This window comes from Trichogramma pretiosum, unplaced genomic scaffold (genome assembly GCF_000599845.2).
Source record: "Trichogramma pretiosum strain Unisexual culture from Peru unplaced genomic scaffold, Tpre_2.0 scaffold30, whole genome shotgun sequence".
Lineage (NCBI taxonomy): Eukaryota > Metazoa > Arthropoda > Insecta > Hymenoptera > Trichogrammatidae > Trichogramma > Trichogramma pretiosum.
This window is the reverse complement of record NW_019641675.1, coordinates 1,871,137-1,886,452: the sequence shown is the minus strand read 5'-3', so window position 1 is coordinate 1,886,452 and position 15,316 is coordinate 1,871,137. Positions and strand designations below refer to the sequence as shown.

At 41.0% G+C, this 15,316-nt stretch overlaps 1 protein-coding gene across 1 annotated transcript in view; it reads right to left on the bottom strand.

Moving 5' to 3' along the window:
- Nucleotides 1-403: 403 nt before the first annotated feature.
- LOC106653011 (collagen alpha-1(XVIII) chain) overlaps nucleotides 404-15,316 on the bottom strand; it is a 65,986-nt gene continuing 51,073 nt past the window's right edge. Inside the window, exons 6-25 of the mRNA XM_023460630.1 lie at nucleotides 12,976-13,054; nucleotides 12,758-12,861; nucleotides 12,264-12,440; nucleotides 11,665-11,862; nucleotides 6,600-6,629; nucleotides 6,177-6,255; nucleotides 5,828-6,100; nucleotides 5,572-5,730; nucleotides 4,778-5,010; nucleotides 4,566-4,577; nucleotides 4,397-4,486; nucleotides 4,079-4,319; nucleotides 3,759-3,830; nucleotides 3,398-3,492; nucleotides 3,222-3,314; nucleotides 2,948-3,073; nucleotides 2,821-2,835; nucleotides 2,285-2,479; nucleotides 2,035-2,150; nucleotides 404-1,783 (exon numbers count right to left, since the gene is read on the bottom strand). Coding sequence (XP_023316398.1) covers nucleotides 1,432-1,783; nucleotides 2,035-2,150; nucleotides 2,285-2,479; nucleotides 2,821-2,835; nucleotides 2,948-3,073; nucleotides 3,222-3,314; nucleotides 3,398-3,492; nucleotides 3,759-3,830; nucleotides 4,079-4,319; nucleotides 4,397-4,486; nucleotides 4,566-4,577; nucleotides 4,778-5,010; nucleotides 5,572-5,730; nucleotides 5,828-6,100; nucleotides 6,177-6,255; nucleotides 6,600-6,629; nucleotides 11,665-11,862; nucleotides 12,264-12,440; nucleotides 12,758-12,861; nucleotides 12,976-13,054 — 2,739 coding nt within the window. The 3' untranslated portion in view covers nucleotides 404-1,431. The remainder of the gene's footprint in view (nucleotides 1,784-2,034; nucleotides 2,151-2,284; nucleotides 2,480-2,820; nucleotides 2,836-2,947; nucleotides 3,074-3,221; nucleotides 3,315-3,397; nucleotides 3,493-3,758; nucleotides 3,831-4,078; nucleotides 4,320-4,396; nucleotides 4,487-4,565; nucleotides 4,578-4,777; nucleotides 5,011-5,571; nucleotides 5,731-5,827; nucleotides 6,101-6,176; nucleotides 6,256-6,599; nucleotides 6,630-11,664; nucleotides 11,863-12,263; nucleotides 12,441-12,757; nucleotides 12,862-12,975; nucleotides 13,055-15,316) is intronic.

Sequence of the window (15,316 nt, the reverse complement as noted above, 5' to 3'; positions counted from 1 at the left end):
AACCACATCATAGATATTTATTACTGATTTGATTTCGATTGATCGTGCAATGACTGCATATCTCTCTTACCTTTGTAAAAATAATTAAATATACGCTGAATGCACACTGAATTTTCAATTATGAGTTTGAAAATTTTTTTAGTTTATTTAAATTAAAACGTTTATAAATGAAATGAAGAATAAACAAAATGTAAGTATAAAAAATAAATAATTAAAACATTCGTTGTTATTACATCATTTATATTACATAGCTTCGTTCACTAAACACATCTTTTACGCAAATTCATTTATTTGATAAACATAAAAATGCTGAGAACCTCTAGATTTATATAATTTTTTTTCATAGTACATGTAATAACCAAGAGTTTCAATGTTTATGCATATAATCATGCAGATGATTTTAAGTACTTTATTTAATGTTTTTTTATTTTTTTTTTATATAAACATCAACCTTTCGTTTCAAATACATCGTGTTATAAATTTATTTCAAAATGCTCCACTGGCTAAACTACCGATAACCCAGAAGATGGTTTATTTGATATGTTACAAAAGAAAAACGATATGCAACAGTAAGTTTTTTTTAGAACATCGATATAATTATTTTTATTATAAAATTGCACGAGTCACTTTGGATATTTGCGTACTTAGCATTTCTTAATTTTAAATATTAAATCTAGCACATTCTACGTAAGTTATGCTGCGTAAACACGGGCCAGTAAAGGAGTCGGGGATCGAACTCTATTGATTTTTCGTTGCAATAATATGAAATGATTGAATCGTCAAAGGCTAATTGGCCAATAAAGCAACAATTAATAAATTGAGTGATCAGTTTTGATTTTAATGATTAATTTTAATACTCTATTGAATGAATCTGAGATATTGTTTCAAATGTCATCGATATTAGAGTCAGCCTCGTGGATAAACATTTTTTCGTATTCTAAACTTCTAATATTCCGTCACTATCGTCGCATCGTCGTCGTCGTCGTCGTCGTCGTCGTCGTCGGGAAGTTATCAATACATATACGCTTCATGATTTTCTGGTAATTAGAGTACGGCAACTTCGTTAGGGGGCATGTTTCGACCACTTATACAGCTTGTTAGATTCATTCAGTCGAGCCACATTCACGCGGTAAACTGTCAAACATTGTCTAAGTATTTGGAATCATGCGTACACGGCAGTGTGTGTGTGTTTCGTTAATTAAACTTATATAGCGAGAGGTAATAAAAAAAATTGATCGGCAGTAATCGATGAGAGCTTTAATTAGCATATTCACAACTAATGATTCACTTCTTGTTCGTTTGAAACTCAATTAATTGTCTCTTTTAATTGGATGGGATCTCTTGGGCGACGACTCGCGGGAGTTATAGCCGAAATCATTCGCTCGTCGCAGCGTCGATCATACAGCGAGCTCAGCTACACGCGAATCGGCTTTAACGCAACCCGATAAAGTCCAAGTGCTGAGCGTATTCGTCCTCGCTGAGCACGTCCTCGTCGTCGTTGTCGTCGCTGTTCGAGGCGCCGTCTTTTTCCTCCTCGGCAAAGTCGAACTCGTTGGGCGTGGAGCGCTTTCGACGTTTGGTGGTCGGCTCGCTGGCCACCTCGATGCAGAGCAGGGCGAGCGTATTGTCGCACGGATAGCGACGCTGCTCGAGAATTTGGCCGCTGGTCAGCGGCGAGCCCAGGCCGTATCTGTCGGCGCTCGACGAATGCCATGCGTCGCAGTACGTATCCATGGCCCGCTCGCCCTCTGCATGCGAGCCGTGCCAAACGACTTTGTCCGGCCTGCCAGAGAGAATATTAACTAATTCAGTTTATGCGGGGGGTTACAAACGTGTATGCAGTAAGTGTGCGCGAGTCCCGAGTATACAGGACACCAGTCGACCTAGTATGTCTAATTTGTCACTGGACTTGGCATTCCATGAATATTTCCATCGAATCGACAGAATACTTTATTCTCTTTAAAATAGAGTTTCATGCGGCATATACGGAATTATGGGAGAAATGTCGTAAATGCAATAACAATAATACATTACCACGTGTAATCCGTGATGACGTTCTTTCCATTAAAGCTGTAGATTCTCGAATTGGGTGAGAAGTATGCCCCGCGACCGCTGAACATGTCCTTCCACGACTTGAATAGGACGTCGCCCTGTGTGCGATTTTTTTTCACATATTCCATATTACTTATTACGTGTCCGTCGAAATTTAACGACGTCAATTTGACGACGTCGAGAGGGGTCAAAAAGAAAGAAAAAAAGAAGAATGGACTTATCTGTGTCATACCTTGATATTCACGATGGGCAAATCACGATCGCTTATCCTGACAATGCTGTCGACGTTTTGGACGCGCGAGCTGAGAAAAGCTCGAAAAGTGCCCCTTAATCCGGCACGTCTCGATTGTCGATAGCACGAGTAATCAGCGCCCCGTATGCCGTGCAAGTCACCGGTGAACGGCTCGTTCAGGGCGGCCATCCTCAACTGAATCAAGGTGTGAAAATTGGCCATTTGTATAGGAGGGCGATGATTCGGTGATAAAAAAAATATAAAGTAAACGATGTTGACGCGATTAACTTTTGACGAATATATATAAATTGGACAGTTCTCTCGCTTGCAGGTACTTATTTACGTATATTAATTATAAATTAATTAAAAACACCTCTTCATAGAGACAGAGCGTATTGGTATAGTTGAATCTCATTGATTTAATAAACAAATTAAATAAATGAAAAGACTTATACACTTATTACAAAAAGAGAGCGGGAGAGAGAAATATTCATCAAGAGCTAATACACGTTAATTAAGTGAAAGATTTACTTTACCATTTTGGGATACCACTGAGCAGCCGATGAATGTTAAAAGTTTCGTTCATTAAAGCGAGTTAGCCTTATATAGACACAAGAGAGAGAGAGAAGAAGAAACTGAAGCACAATGCTAATGAATACTTACGGCGCCACCGTTATCCGTTTTAATGGGGGATTGATTGATCAAATTGGACGACTCGAAAGGCGGAACGACGGAGGGCGATACGCTCGTCGAGGGAGCAGGTGTCGTTATCGGCAAAAGTGTTCCGAGCTGTGTGGTGGTGTTGTGAGCGCCGCCGCAACAGAGAGAAATTCATTACGCGTGATAAAAGATTTCCTCGGTTAAATTCACCAATTTATGTTATTTAGTGTACAGATGCAAGACTGGGCGCGAAACAATTTCACGGCCTGTTACTAACCGGAATGTACTGCCAACCGTTGTTTACACGGACCAGTAGCGCTTGCTCGTCTATGATGTAGGCCAGTGTACCAACGGGACTCACGGCGGACATCTGCAAGACGTGGAGATAGGAATTAGAGAGTGATTTTTTTTTACAGAGTTGCGTTCGCACGGGTGGGCATGGTTGCAACTTACCTTTATCATGGCTTCGGCGTTTTGGAAAGTTACGGCCCCGGGAACGATTTTCGTGGTCGGCTCGTAAGAATTCTTCGATGCAGCTGAGTTAGATCCTGCAATATTAGTTACTTTGATCGTAAAATTCACGTTCGGATGTTTCAAATTCAACAACAATGATATAAATCATAATAAAAACTCATGCTACTTAAATTCTTCTCATTACTTATTATAATAAAAATTAACAATTATAACTCGTGCCAGAAATCATCTTTTTTTACTAAAAGAAAACACAAGATAATTCACAACAGCTAAAAAAATTTGCATCGCAAAACAGACTTTGAAAAAATAATGCACTAGGGTTCAGCTGACATAATCTTACCTAAATGTTCTTTTAGTTTAAGCTCTTTCAACTCTCGCAAAGCTTTAAGTTCGTCCAAGCTGCTCCTTAATCCTATGCGACGTGCAATATTCATTATTATTTTGTACCATTACACGAAATTTAACTCGAAATTCCACATTCGCGTGTTTTCTTTGCTTTTTTTTCTGTCCACCTCTCTTTGTCAGACTTTGCGCGCCCGCGCGCGAGAGTAATGAGAAAGAGAGTGTAAAAATATATAACTTCGGAAAGGCCAAATTAGTCGGTAACACGTGTACGAAACTTAGCATGTACGAGTATAATTAATCATTCATTCCACTCACCCTGTCGAGAGCCGTAATAGTCACGCTCGCCATAAATATGGCTTTTGCCAGCTCCCCCGCCTCCTCCCGAGTGCGGGGGACCCGGTGGTCCCGGCGGACCTGGAGGACCGGGAACTGGTATGTAAGTTCCTTGTATGGCCGGTCCAGGGGGTCCGGGTGGCCCTCGATGGCCGTCTCGGCCGGGTGCACCGGGTATGCCGGGATAACCGACGTCGCCTTTGTCCCCTTTTTCGCCTTTGGCCTGTACGAGGAAATTTTTGATTTTTTTCTTGCTATCCATAATTTGCGAATATATACAAAAGAATTGTGATTTCTTACGCTAAATCCTGAACCGTAAAAATTAGCGGGTTCACCTTTTTCACCCTTTGGCCCAGGATTGCCTGGAATGCCGGCTGCTGCTGATCGGCCCTGCGATAATTATTTCAAAGTAGATGAATATTCAATACGGATATACAGACATACGCACCGGCTCTGTAATTTAACTTACCTTCAAATTATTCTGATCGATGCATGAAATTGAATATTATACATTAGTTGAAATTCAAATTTTGGTTAATATTAGACGGGTATAATTTCATTTCGTTCAAAAATCGTTTAAATATTCATGACAGTTCAGCGAAAGAGAACTAATAAAAGAAAAACATCCAAACTAAACAACGAATGCCTCCGATATACATGCAATTTGAAGAAAACACTCACGAGCCAAGTAGGAAGGGCCATTTCGGAAAACGTTCCGGGCTTTCCTGGCGGGCCTTCCGGTCCTGGTGGTCCTGGCCTACCTCTGCGGCCGCGTTTACCTTCGGCTCCTTTTTCACCCTTAATGGTCACGTAATCGCCCGAGCCTGCGATCGCGGTCACTCCGGGCGGGCCTCGCTCGCCTCGCTCGCCCTTCGAACCGGGCGTTCCCGGAAATCCGGGTGTGCCGTCCTTACCTTTTATCGTACAAAGATATACGTAATATTACGAATGTCAAAAAAAACAAGCATTAAAATTAAAGTTACCGATATTTTTTTACATGAAATTATCTAAAGAGCACAAAAAATGCACAAAAACTTAATTATACATTCTTTTTAACACAAAAATAAAAAAAAGTTCCATTTCTATTCTCAAATTTAAACGTTCTGATTGTAAATAAGATTTTTATGACTGCTTTACTTTTTGCTTCAATTTATTGAAAAATGTATGAAAACTCAATCATAATTTGAGTCAGTCTCTACCGCTAGATGGTGAGTACCTTTATCCGGAAGTGTGCGAGTGGCAAAGTCAAAATAATTACATAAATCAAAGCATACATTGTAAGAATTTTACGAATGGTTTGTTAATCATCTTAAATTTGGTGTTAAATTCATGTGAAATGATTCATAAAAAAATTGTTTCATTTCAATGCTTTCACGTGAAATTGATTTCATCTACGTGGAAAGAAAAAATTTCCTCCACTTTTACATGAATTGAAATGAAATATTTTTAAGAGTAAATTTTTAAGCGAAAATTACCAGGCTCTCCTTTATTTCCTTGCGGCCCTTGAACTCCGTTTACGCCTGGTATGCCCGACGCCCCCGTTTCACCTTGATCACCTTTTTCGCCTTTGAAACCCATGTCCCCTTTATAACCTCGTTCACCGGGCTCGCCCTTTATAACTCTCAGAGCCGAATCTATCAATTTTAATGAATCACTCGTTATTTTATGTGTCACTATATATAGCATAAAAAAGTGAGTGGCTTACCGCAAGCCGAAATCGATCGCACTTACCGCCATTGACGAAAGTACCGCCACCGATGCTCGCCGGGCCCGGCGGTCCAGCGGGTCCGGGTTTTCCCTCCGGCCCGATATCACCTTTGGCACCTTTGTCCCCTGTACGGCCGGTCTCTCCGCTGGCACCCGGCAGTCCCGGCGTGCCCGGCGCCCCGGGCTCGCCTTTGATGCCTTGGTAGCCTCGAGAGCCCTCCTTGCCGTGATCGCCTTTCGAGCCTTTGTGACCCATGTCGCCTTTGATACCCTTTGCTCCGTGCACTCCCGGTTCGCCTATATATTTTGGATAAATAATGTATAAAATCGTTTATAAGCATCCCATTGATTCTGTGAAAAATCGTGGGATTACCCTTCGGGCCGGGATGACCGGGTTTTCCATCGTCGCCTTTTTGTCCGGGCAGGCCAGGTCTCATTGTGTAACCGTCGGTCTGTTAAATAAAAATTTCACATTTTATCGCCGGAAATTAGCTCTTGCCTTTTTTAATACGATGAATGTTTTCGAGCATATATTAGGCTTTATAAGGAAAACTAGAAAACAAAAAACGATATCTATTATATCTACTCGGTTACTTCGGGGGGTAGTTTGGAACTTAATTTAACATTTGCTCGTAGCAAAAGATAAGCCATCGTACAGACTTAGCATTGTTTTCTGGAGAATGTTACGAAAAGCCGGGCCTCCTTTTGTTACTAATAACGAAGAGCTCGAAAACTTTGTCAGTTAGCTTAGGTCTATAAAACGGCAATTCCAAAGCTTGCGCTCTTATATACTTACCCTATAGATAGCTCGGGGCTTCCAACTGGGCTGCATGCGCATAACGTTTAATGTGTTTAACGTTAGTCAAAAGGCCTAGGCCCTCTCTTGAGAGAGCACATCAGCCAACAGATGGACGGACGGACGACTAGGATTTGGTCGAAAAGTGGGCAAAACGTCGACGCATTAATTACTTTTTGAATTCGTATCGTTCGAAGCGTGAAAATACCCTCGTTTTGTGCATAAGCAGCTACACAGTGATGTTTTGACAGATAATTGCGGAAAAATAATCCCCCCTAACGATGCTTGCATGCAATAAGCATTGATTCGCCGTGAGTTCCAAAATACCTTGCCATTCAAGATTTAACGAGCTAGTTTCACTTTAACTCGTTTCGCTCCCTATATCCATACTACATCCTCGATTCACGGGCCTGTTTGCTTAATAATCAAGCGTAGAACTGCCAAACGTTACCCAGTCGCAGCTAGCTCTAGCAGCAGTAGACTAGTGAATTTAGCGGCAGTGGTACATGTATAGCCTGGCATAGCCCGTCGTGCCAGAAAGTTTTGAACGTGCTCTGTTGCCCATGATAATTTACCTAGTCTCTTGTATAACTTTATTTTTCTTTTCTATCTTTTTTTTCAACGACGACGTCGACGATTCCCTGATTGCTCAACAGCTTGATGTATGATTTTTAGTACTAATTTCGCGAAAACTTTAATTAGAACGACAAAAAAATGTTGGAAAATTATTTCTTCAAATAGTTGAGAGACACTTTTACTTTACTTTGGCAGAAGTTTAAAGGATGCTTTAGAGATGGTGACGATTACAGGTGTACATATGGTCGATGCTCTGTGAAATTGGATGGATAAGAAAAAATTTTTTTTGCTGGTATAAAAAATTTGTGGTTTTTAATGTCATACATGTTCCAAATATTTTTGAAATGGTTTCCAACTTTAATTAAAATCCTGGGGCGGGCTATGGTTTCGTTTGCAACTAAAAGTCAATGAATAAAAACTATTCAGGCCAGTGCAATTTGACCCCAAAGTATGTTTCCACTGAGATAAAAAATGCCAATTTGTTGAACATTTTGAAGAAGGCATAAAAAACGCGCTCAAGTGCATTCAGTATCAGAAATAAACACTTGGAATATAATTGAATATTTTTTGTAAATGAGGACCATGTCATCGAGTTATTTCGGATCGACTATTTTTATTGTGAGAAACATTAGAATTTGATACTCACGAGGTTATCATATAAGCAATATTTTCTAGCTAATGTGATAATATTCAATACAGTATACTTTTTGCAATACATGATTTTGAGAGAGTACCAACTTTGGGCATCTGAAAAAGAGTGATAGGAGGTCCGAAATATTTTAACAAAATTTGGAGACTCGTTTGATATCAAAAACAACTAGTTTTTCATATCCATAGAAAAAACAATTTTTGATCTTTCAAATTCACGACAAATCAGCCATGTATATAACCGAGTACTCACGAATCCTCGGTCTGACGTAATTCAAGGTAAAATCTTTTTCCCCACAAACAACGGCACATATTCAATAGAACGAGTTAACGTTCAAAAGGGACTAAATAGTCATTCGGTATAACGCAAGAGAAACCCCCTAACGCGAGCACAATGACGTTTTCTTGTTTTCTGCATAAAATTGCATTTATGTATATTTTTGTGCACGAAAACCAAAAGCGAGACAGCCAACTTGATTTCCCTTAGGATGTTCAAGAGAGAGAGAGAGAAAGAGAGATCTAGAGCGAGGATGCAATTCTCGCAACTGCTTCTCTTGCGTGTGCTCGCTCGCGGCCCCATCTTCATACTTATCCTTTATTTGGCTTTTGTTGCCACGCTACACGTTACTCTACATAAAATCTCCATTGAATATATTCCATAGCTATTTTGCGAGACGAAAAAAAAAGAAAGATATAAAAAAGGTCGCAGATTTTTCGCTCTTTTAGTGTCCGCGTGCGGTGCGTTAATATGAATTTTTCATCATTTCGCATCAAAATTAACGGGATTATTTCTCTCTTTTTTTTGCTTCTTGTAGTTTCAGTGTAAACCTGGCAAATTTATAATTTTCAAATGTTGCCGTGTTGACATTTATCGTCGCGAATAAATTAGCACTTAATTAACAGTAATGAAGGGTAAAACATTCTGGGCTTTAAGCGTATTGCGCAAATTAAGGATAAAACTTATTACAAAAAAACAAGTGTTTTCGAAAAATTTGACAGATAAAAATTAAAATCGCGTTTGAAAAATGTAATTTAAAAAGTAATTTGAATGTATTATATTACAAAATATTAATCAAAGGAATGTTTTCGTAAGGACGTCGTAGTGAAAGTTATCGCAACATTATTAAGTCAACTCCCTGCAGTATACATTTTTTAAATATCATCGTGCTTGGAAACAATTTATTCATCTAATAATGTCTTCCCAGTCTGATTATTTTAATTTCGTTTTGTTGTTGAAAAAAATTGAGCGAAAGAGCTTTCTTTTTGCAGCTGAAAAACGTTAATTAAGCATAGGCAGGGTAGAAAATGGATGCTCCACGCGTGCATATCTTCTTGACGCAAAAAAAATCGCAATGAAATTCACTTCGTCAATCTTGTGGCATTATTTCAATGGCATGCGCGCAGCGACTACAAATAATTAAAGAAGCTTTTGGCATTTATTTAAAGCTTTTATAATCCCATAAAACTTCGAAAATGTGTATGCAACAGCTGCAAAGAGAGTAGCCCCGGCGTAGCGTATGCGTATTATATACGGATGTGTAAATTTCAAACGCAAGTCCGAGCCGAGGCCATTTTTCCATATATATATAAGCTTTACGTTTGCACTCGCGAGCGTTTTGCGTTATGCATGAAGGTTAACCCTTGCCCTTACTCGCGTGGCTACGAGCCCAGCCACTCAACTTATATATAGTAGAAGGTGTATATAGTAGAGGAGAGAGAGAAAGAGAGAACGAAGAGACGCTTATGTACAAAGCGCGAATAAAATATTAAGACACACGCTTAAATGACGACGACGGCAGCTCTCTCTCTCTCTCTCTCGTATCGTTTCTCTCTTTCGTCGTCTCAGGAAAAAAAAGCGAGAGCTCGGAAGCTCTCCACAGGCATATAAGCTGCATAGCCGCACCGCGCGCCGCCGTTTTGTTCATTCTCGTTCTTTCTATACAGATGTATATCTTACGCGGGGTGGCTCGTAGCAGATCTCTCTTTCTCGTTCTCCCGACGCCAAACAGTCTGAATTGTTTCCGCAGGGCAGGGCAGAGACATCAGACTATAAATGCCACTAGCGTCGGGCTCGTTAGCGCGTCTCGCGCGCGAGCAATTGCAATTGCTAAAGGAGCTCGTGATGCTGCTGCTCCGCAAGCTAGCGCGTTCTGTGTATGTATATAGCGCAGCAGCAGCTTATGTGTATAGAGGAGCGTCTGTGCATATATACCCCGAACGTTTGTGTACATTCATATATGCATGCTTTTCTGAACAATAGACAAGATTGAAGATTGTTTTCATTGTTGTAAACATTTCATTGTAACGTTATTTGCGCGTTTCAAATGAAAAATCCGTTCCCCGTACAATGCGTCTTTTGTCTGCCACAGATGAAAGTATATTATAAACTTATAAACTTGGTAATAGCTGCACTATCGTTGAATGGAAAAAAAATTAATAAGTCATACGAACTGTATTTGTAAAAGTGTAGCGAGAGTAAAAGAGAATTTTTTTCCGTTTCGAAAATTCACCGTACATTATTTGATAAGGAAATATCGGTTATGTAATAGACGACTCGCATCATAGATATTTGTACACATACACATACACACGTAAGAAAAAGGCAAAAGAAATACAGCAAGTCGGGGAAAATGCACAGTGCGTGCACATAGAGCTGCACAGCCGCCCATATACGCGAGCCGTACATATATTTGTAGACAAGACAGCGGATATATGCTCTTGGGTTTATATTCCCAATAGAAAGCCGTGTATAATGCGTATGCACACACACACACACACACACACACACACACACACACACATATAGATACGAGGCGCACATCATGTCTATGTATACGTAATGTCCCATTTCCATTCAACAACAGTGCATTTATATCTTACCCTAGAGCTTTTTACGCGTGTGCGCACGTGAGCTTAAATTTTTCCTTTCTTCCTCACCCTTTTTTTGACCCCCTTTTTCCTTTTTTCCTCAACTTCCTCTTTCCCTCTCTTTCTTTCTCTCTCGGTCCGCAGAATCGCGCATGGATGGTAAACGTACAAGTTTCACGAAAGGAAACCGACGAGAGCTTGCGCGCGTTATGCGGTGCATATACATATAATGTGCGCCGCGCACACGGGTAAAGAAAAAAATTACCGCGAGAAGTTGGGTTGAATATGTGCCCAGGCCCTTTACGCCCGCTTGCGTTTGTATATGCTGTGTGCGTGTGTACGCTGCATACATAAAGAGTCTTGAGCATGTGCGCGGGCGAGCGGGCGCGGGTTTAAACACACGCGCGTCGCTCGCTCGCGAGCAAAAGTGCAAAAGAAGCCAAGTCGCACTAATGGATATTCACGGTCCGACGCGCGTACGTACCGCCTGCGGTATACACGGGCGAGAGGTGCAGTAGCAGTAGCAGCAGCAGCAGCAGCAGCAGTTAAAAGCACATTTTTACTCGAGCGCCTCTTTGCGCGCCATCCCATATTCGCGCGTGTGGTAGACACACACATAATCACACGTAGTGTATGTGTTTATTAGCGAGTTTTGAATACACCGGTAACAGCTAGCGATCGTTGCATTTACACACTTGCGTGTATATATAGCGAAGTTTCCCCACCGCCACGCTTTAAACGAGGCAAAAGCTCGACACGTAATTAAGCTGTTCTCCAATTGTTTATGTTTTATTGAACGACCCGGGGCAGCAATTGTCACGATTATACGTATAACGTGCGCTGCTCTACTGTATGTGCGCGCAATTTTGCCCACTTTCGAGGAATGTGCCACGAGAGATACTCTCGGGCTTGAAATTGCACTGCAGTGCGAGGTAAATTACCATGTCTTATGTAAGGTGTAGTTATTACTCACGTCGAAGCTGGAGAAGTCGCCTTTGCCAGGCGGTCCTGGCGGACCTTGAGCTCCTTTTTCTCCGGCTACGCCGTCGCGGCCGGGCTCGCCCTTGGCGCCTTGCGCGCCCTCCAGACCTCGGGGACCCAAGTCGCCTTTGTCGCCCTTCGGTCCGGGTGGCCCGAACTGGCCACGCTCGCCCGGTGGACCTGCCGAGCCCTGTTTCGCAAATAATACGCAAAGCTATTAAAAGAAAGATTTAGCTCGAACGTTAATCTACTTATGGAAATAATTCACAATTTTAAATATAATTTTAGCATGATTTCAGATTCTTTTGTGGAGAAAAAAACGTCATATATATTCAGCACATATCTCTTTCGTAAACTCGCATTAACGGTGTCTCATTCGGTGAATTATATTCCCCTCGCATACTAATTGTATTTTTCATAATTTTTTCTCTCGCTCGGTTCATACTTACCCGCGAATCATAAACGCTTGCGAGAAATGAAAATTCATTTATATATTTTCAAGTTGAAATATACGGCCAGATCGTCCGAGCGATTTGGCTCGATATTTATAATCTCGCATTTCATCGTCATCGCATCATACGTATACAATACCGTTAACCCGAGTGGTCCAGGTCGGCCTTCCTTGCCCGGTGGTCCGGGCTCGCCTTTCTCGCCCACCAGCATCTGCGGCATGATGAACGAATTCATAACCGCGCTGGCGTTGCATCCGCAATCGCCGGGATCGCCTTTAGGTCCGGGCGGTCCTTTCGGCAGTCTCGTTATCAAATCCTGTCACGAGTTTGTTGTACGACGAAAAAAGAAGAAGAAGGAAAAAATTAGAATCAATATTTTTTTCTGCACGAATCTGCGCCATAGCAGCAATGAGGATATACATTATATATATTTGAGATTCACATTTCTTAAATATTCACGCTGCGCACATAAAAGCGTGCTCACGATGCCTCTATAAATTTGCTGCGCGCGCGTGACCTCTTGAATTGATTATTCAAAAAATATGTGTATTTATAACTTTTTATATAAGTTTTATGCGAAAACTTGAGACATTCACGCGAGACTAAAAAGTACAAAAGTTTTTCAAGTCATACCTCATCGTTGAGATCATAGCTTCTGCCAGGCGGTCCCGGAGGTCCTCTCACGCCTTCGCCCTTCTCTCCTTTGTCACCCTTTTCTCCTTTCACCTGATAAGAGGCTGTACGGCCGGGCAGCGCATGGAGAGTAATTTTAAAAAAATTGTCAACTCGTGAAAAACTCGAGCGCAACATAATTCGCATTTAAAAATTTGTACGAGATGTCGCAAGCTTACGATTTGGAATCGGCGCCGGGGTCGTGGCAGGAGTCGCTGGTTTCGCTTCCTCGATGCTGTCTTCGTTGCCTCGGACGATCTAAATATACATATTACATGAATTAGTTGACATTTTATTGAGTGTTTCATTAGTACAAAAGCAGTGGTTAGTATATAGTGAAAATAAAAGAAAACCAACGCGGGCATGCCAGTATCGCATCGAGAGCTAGCAAAAGATCAACCACCACCGATAAAGTTGAAGTTTACCTGTGTGTATACATGCGATTCTTGAGCACAATGCAAAAAATACAAGTGTTTATCTGTATATTAGTTAAAGCCACGCGCGCAGGCAGCATGAGTTTGCACGAAATCAAGTTAAATTAGCGGATGGTGAAAAAAGATTCATGTCAGTCTCTAGAACATCGGTGAGTGAACTAGTAAAAAAGCTCTATTAAACGTCAAAAATTTTCTAAAAAAAAGCAGAGGAAGTACGCGACAAGAAATCGTGTGACACTGACGATCGAGTGTACGTCGAGGTTGTCGTGTGCCAAGAATCCTCCACTTCTCTCTCTCTCTCTTCCTCTTCCTGTATTTCCCTCTCTCTCCCTCTCTTGCTCTGTACAGTCTCTATACGAGTACTTGGCTTCTGACAACAGTCTGAGCATATATACACACGGAGAGCAAGAGAGAGAGAGAGAGAGAAGTTCGTGTATGCTCGACCGATAGAGAGAGAGAGAGAGAGAGAGAAGTTCGTGTATGCTCGACCGATAGAGAGAGAGAGAGAGAGAGAGAAAGGCTTGTCCCTTCGCAGCTCGAGCTTTACGTTTAGAACGGAGTTTCGTGAATTTTTAATGTTCGATTTTCTCTACGATCGAGCTGCCCTCGAGTCCCTGGTCTTCCTTTCTACGTCCGTTTCTCCCAGCGATGTATGCATGCGCAGCTGCTATTTTCCGCCAAACAATGACGCCACTAGCATAAGGATTTTTCCCATCCTTTTACTTGGTAATCGTGAATGGATATTGCAAGTACAAATTAAATGCGTTACATTAGATTTGGGAGTTCGAAAAGCTACACGTAATGTAAAATGTGCTATTGGCGAAATACTTTGGATATATTTTTAGATTTTACACGAAGAGAAATATTGTATTGAATATTATCAGAAAAAGCTCTCTGTTTAGATCTCCTCCGTTAGGTGGCGTCTATGTGACCCACCGCAGTTCCCGCATGAAAGCGAGTAAGTCTGCAGGCATATAAGCCAGCATGCTCTCGTGGTATTATGAATTTCGTGATTATGTATTATAACTCCTGGAGGCATCTCCTGGAGTTCAATGGCTGGAAGGCCTGGCCTTCGATTACAAATTCATATAAAATGCATTCTACAGAATCTAACCGCCAGAAGTGAAACTTCAGAGTCCTTTATTTCGGTTGAATTTTAATTTTGAAATTTTCATGAACTTTTCTCGATTTCGAATTTCTGTTTTTGAATTACATTGTGACTCGTTTGAACTTCAATTTGTTGTATTTCTTTGACTTGTTCTGACTTTTTTAGAATTTTTTAACTTACAACACTCGTACTTGGGCGCCACTAAATAATTGCAAGCTACTGAACGACCAATCACAGCGCTTATAAACTGCTCACGCTCAAAACCTCACCACTCTTAAAGCATAGGATTATAGGATAGGATAGGATAGGATAGGATAGGATATTTCGAAATTTGTATTGTATTGGAACGAAATTGATCATAATCGGAGCTTTGTGATTTCATCAAAAGATGGAGCATTGTAAATCCGCAAGTGGCATAACGACGTTGTAAGTACAAAGTATCGAAGACGTGCATTACGTATTTTATGTAAGGTTCATATGTTGTTCCTGCATACGTAATGTGTGTAATAATATTTAATAAAATATTTCTCTCTGTGTCAGAGGTTCATTTTTAATTTTTAATATCAAACAGTTATCAACTAGCAGTAAATTTAGTCGCGCAGTTATGAATGTAACACAGATCGCTTGATAGATCACTCGTGAATTTATGTATCTATACGCGCAACAATGGGTCACATGCATACGTAAGTGTATGTGCATGCTATACACAGTCGCGCAGTCATCAAGGAATCGATATGATAAACGAGGCTAAGAATTATAGAGGTCAAACATTTAATGTGGGAACATTTCCGGTGTACATAGATATATATAATATTGGATATACACGTATTACACCGCGGCGGCCCTCGTCGACTAGAGAGAGAGAGAGAGAGAGAGAGAGAGAGAGAGAGAGAGAGAGAGAGAGAGAGAGAGAAAAGGCACTGCAGACTCTAGTGATTAATACACTCGCAGAGTGCACACAGCTCCGACTACTACTGT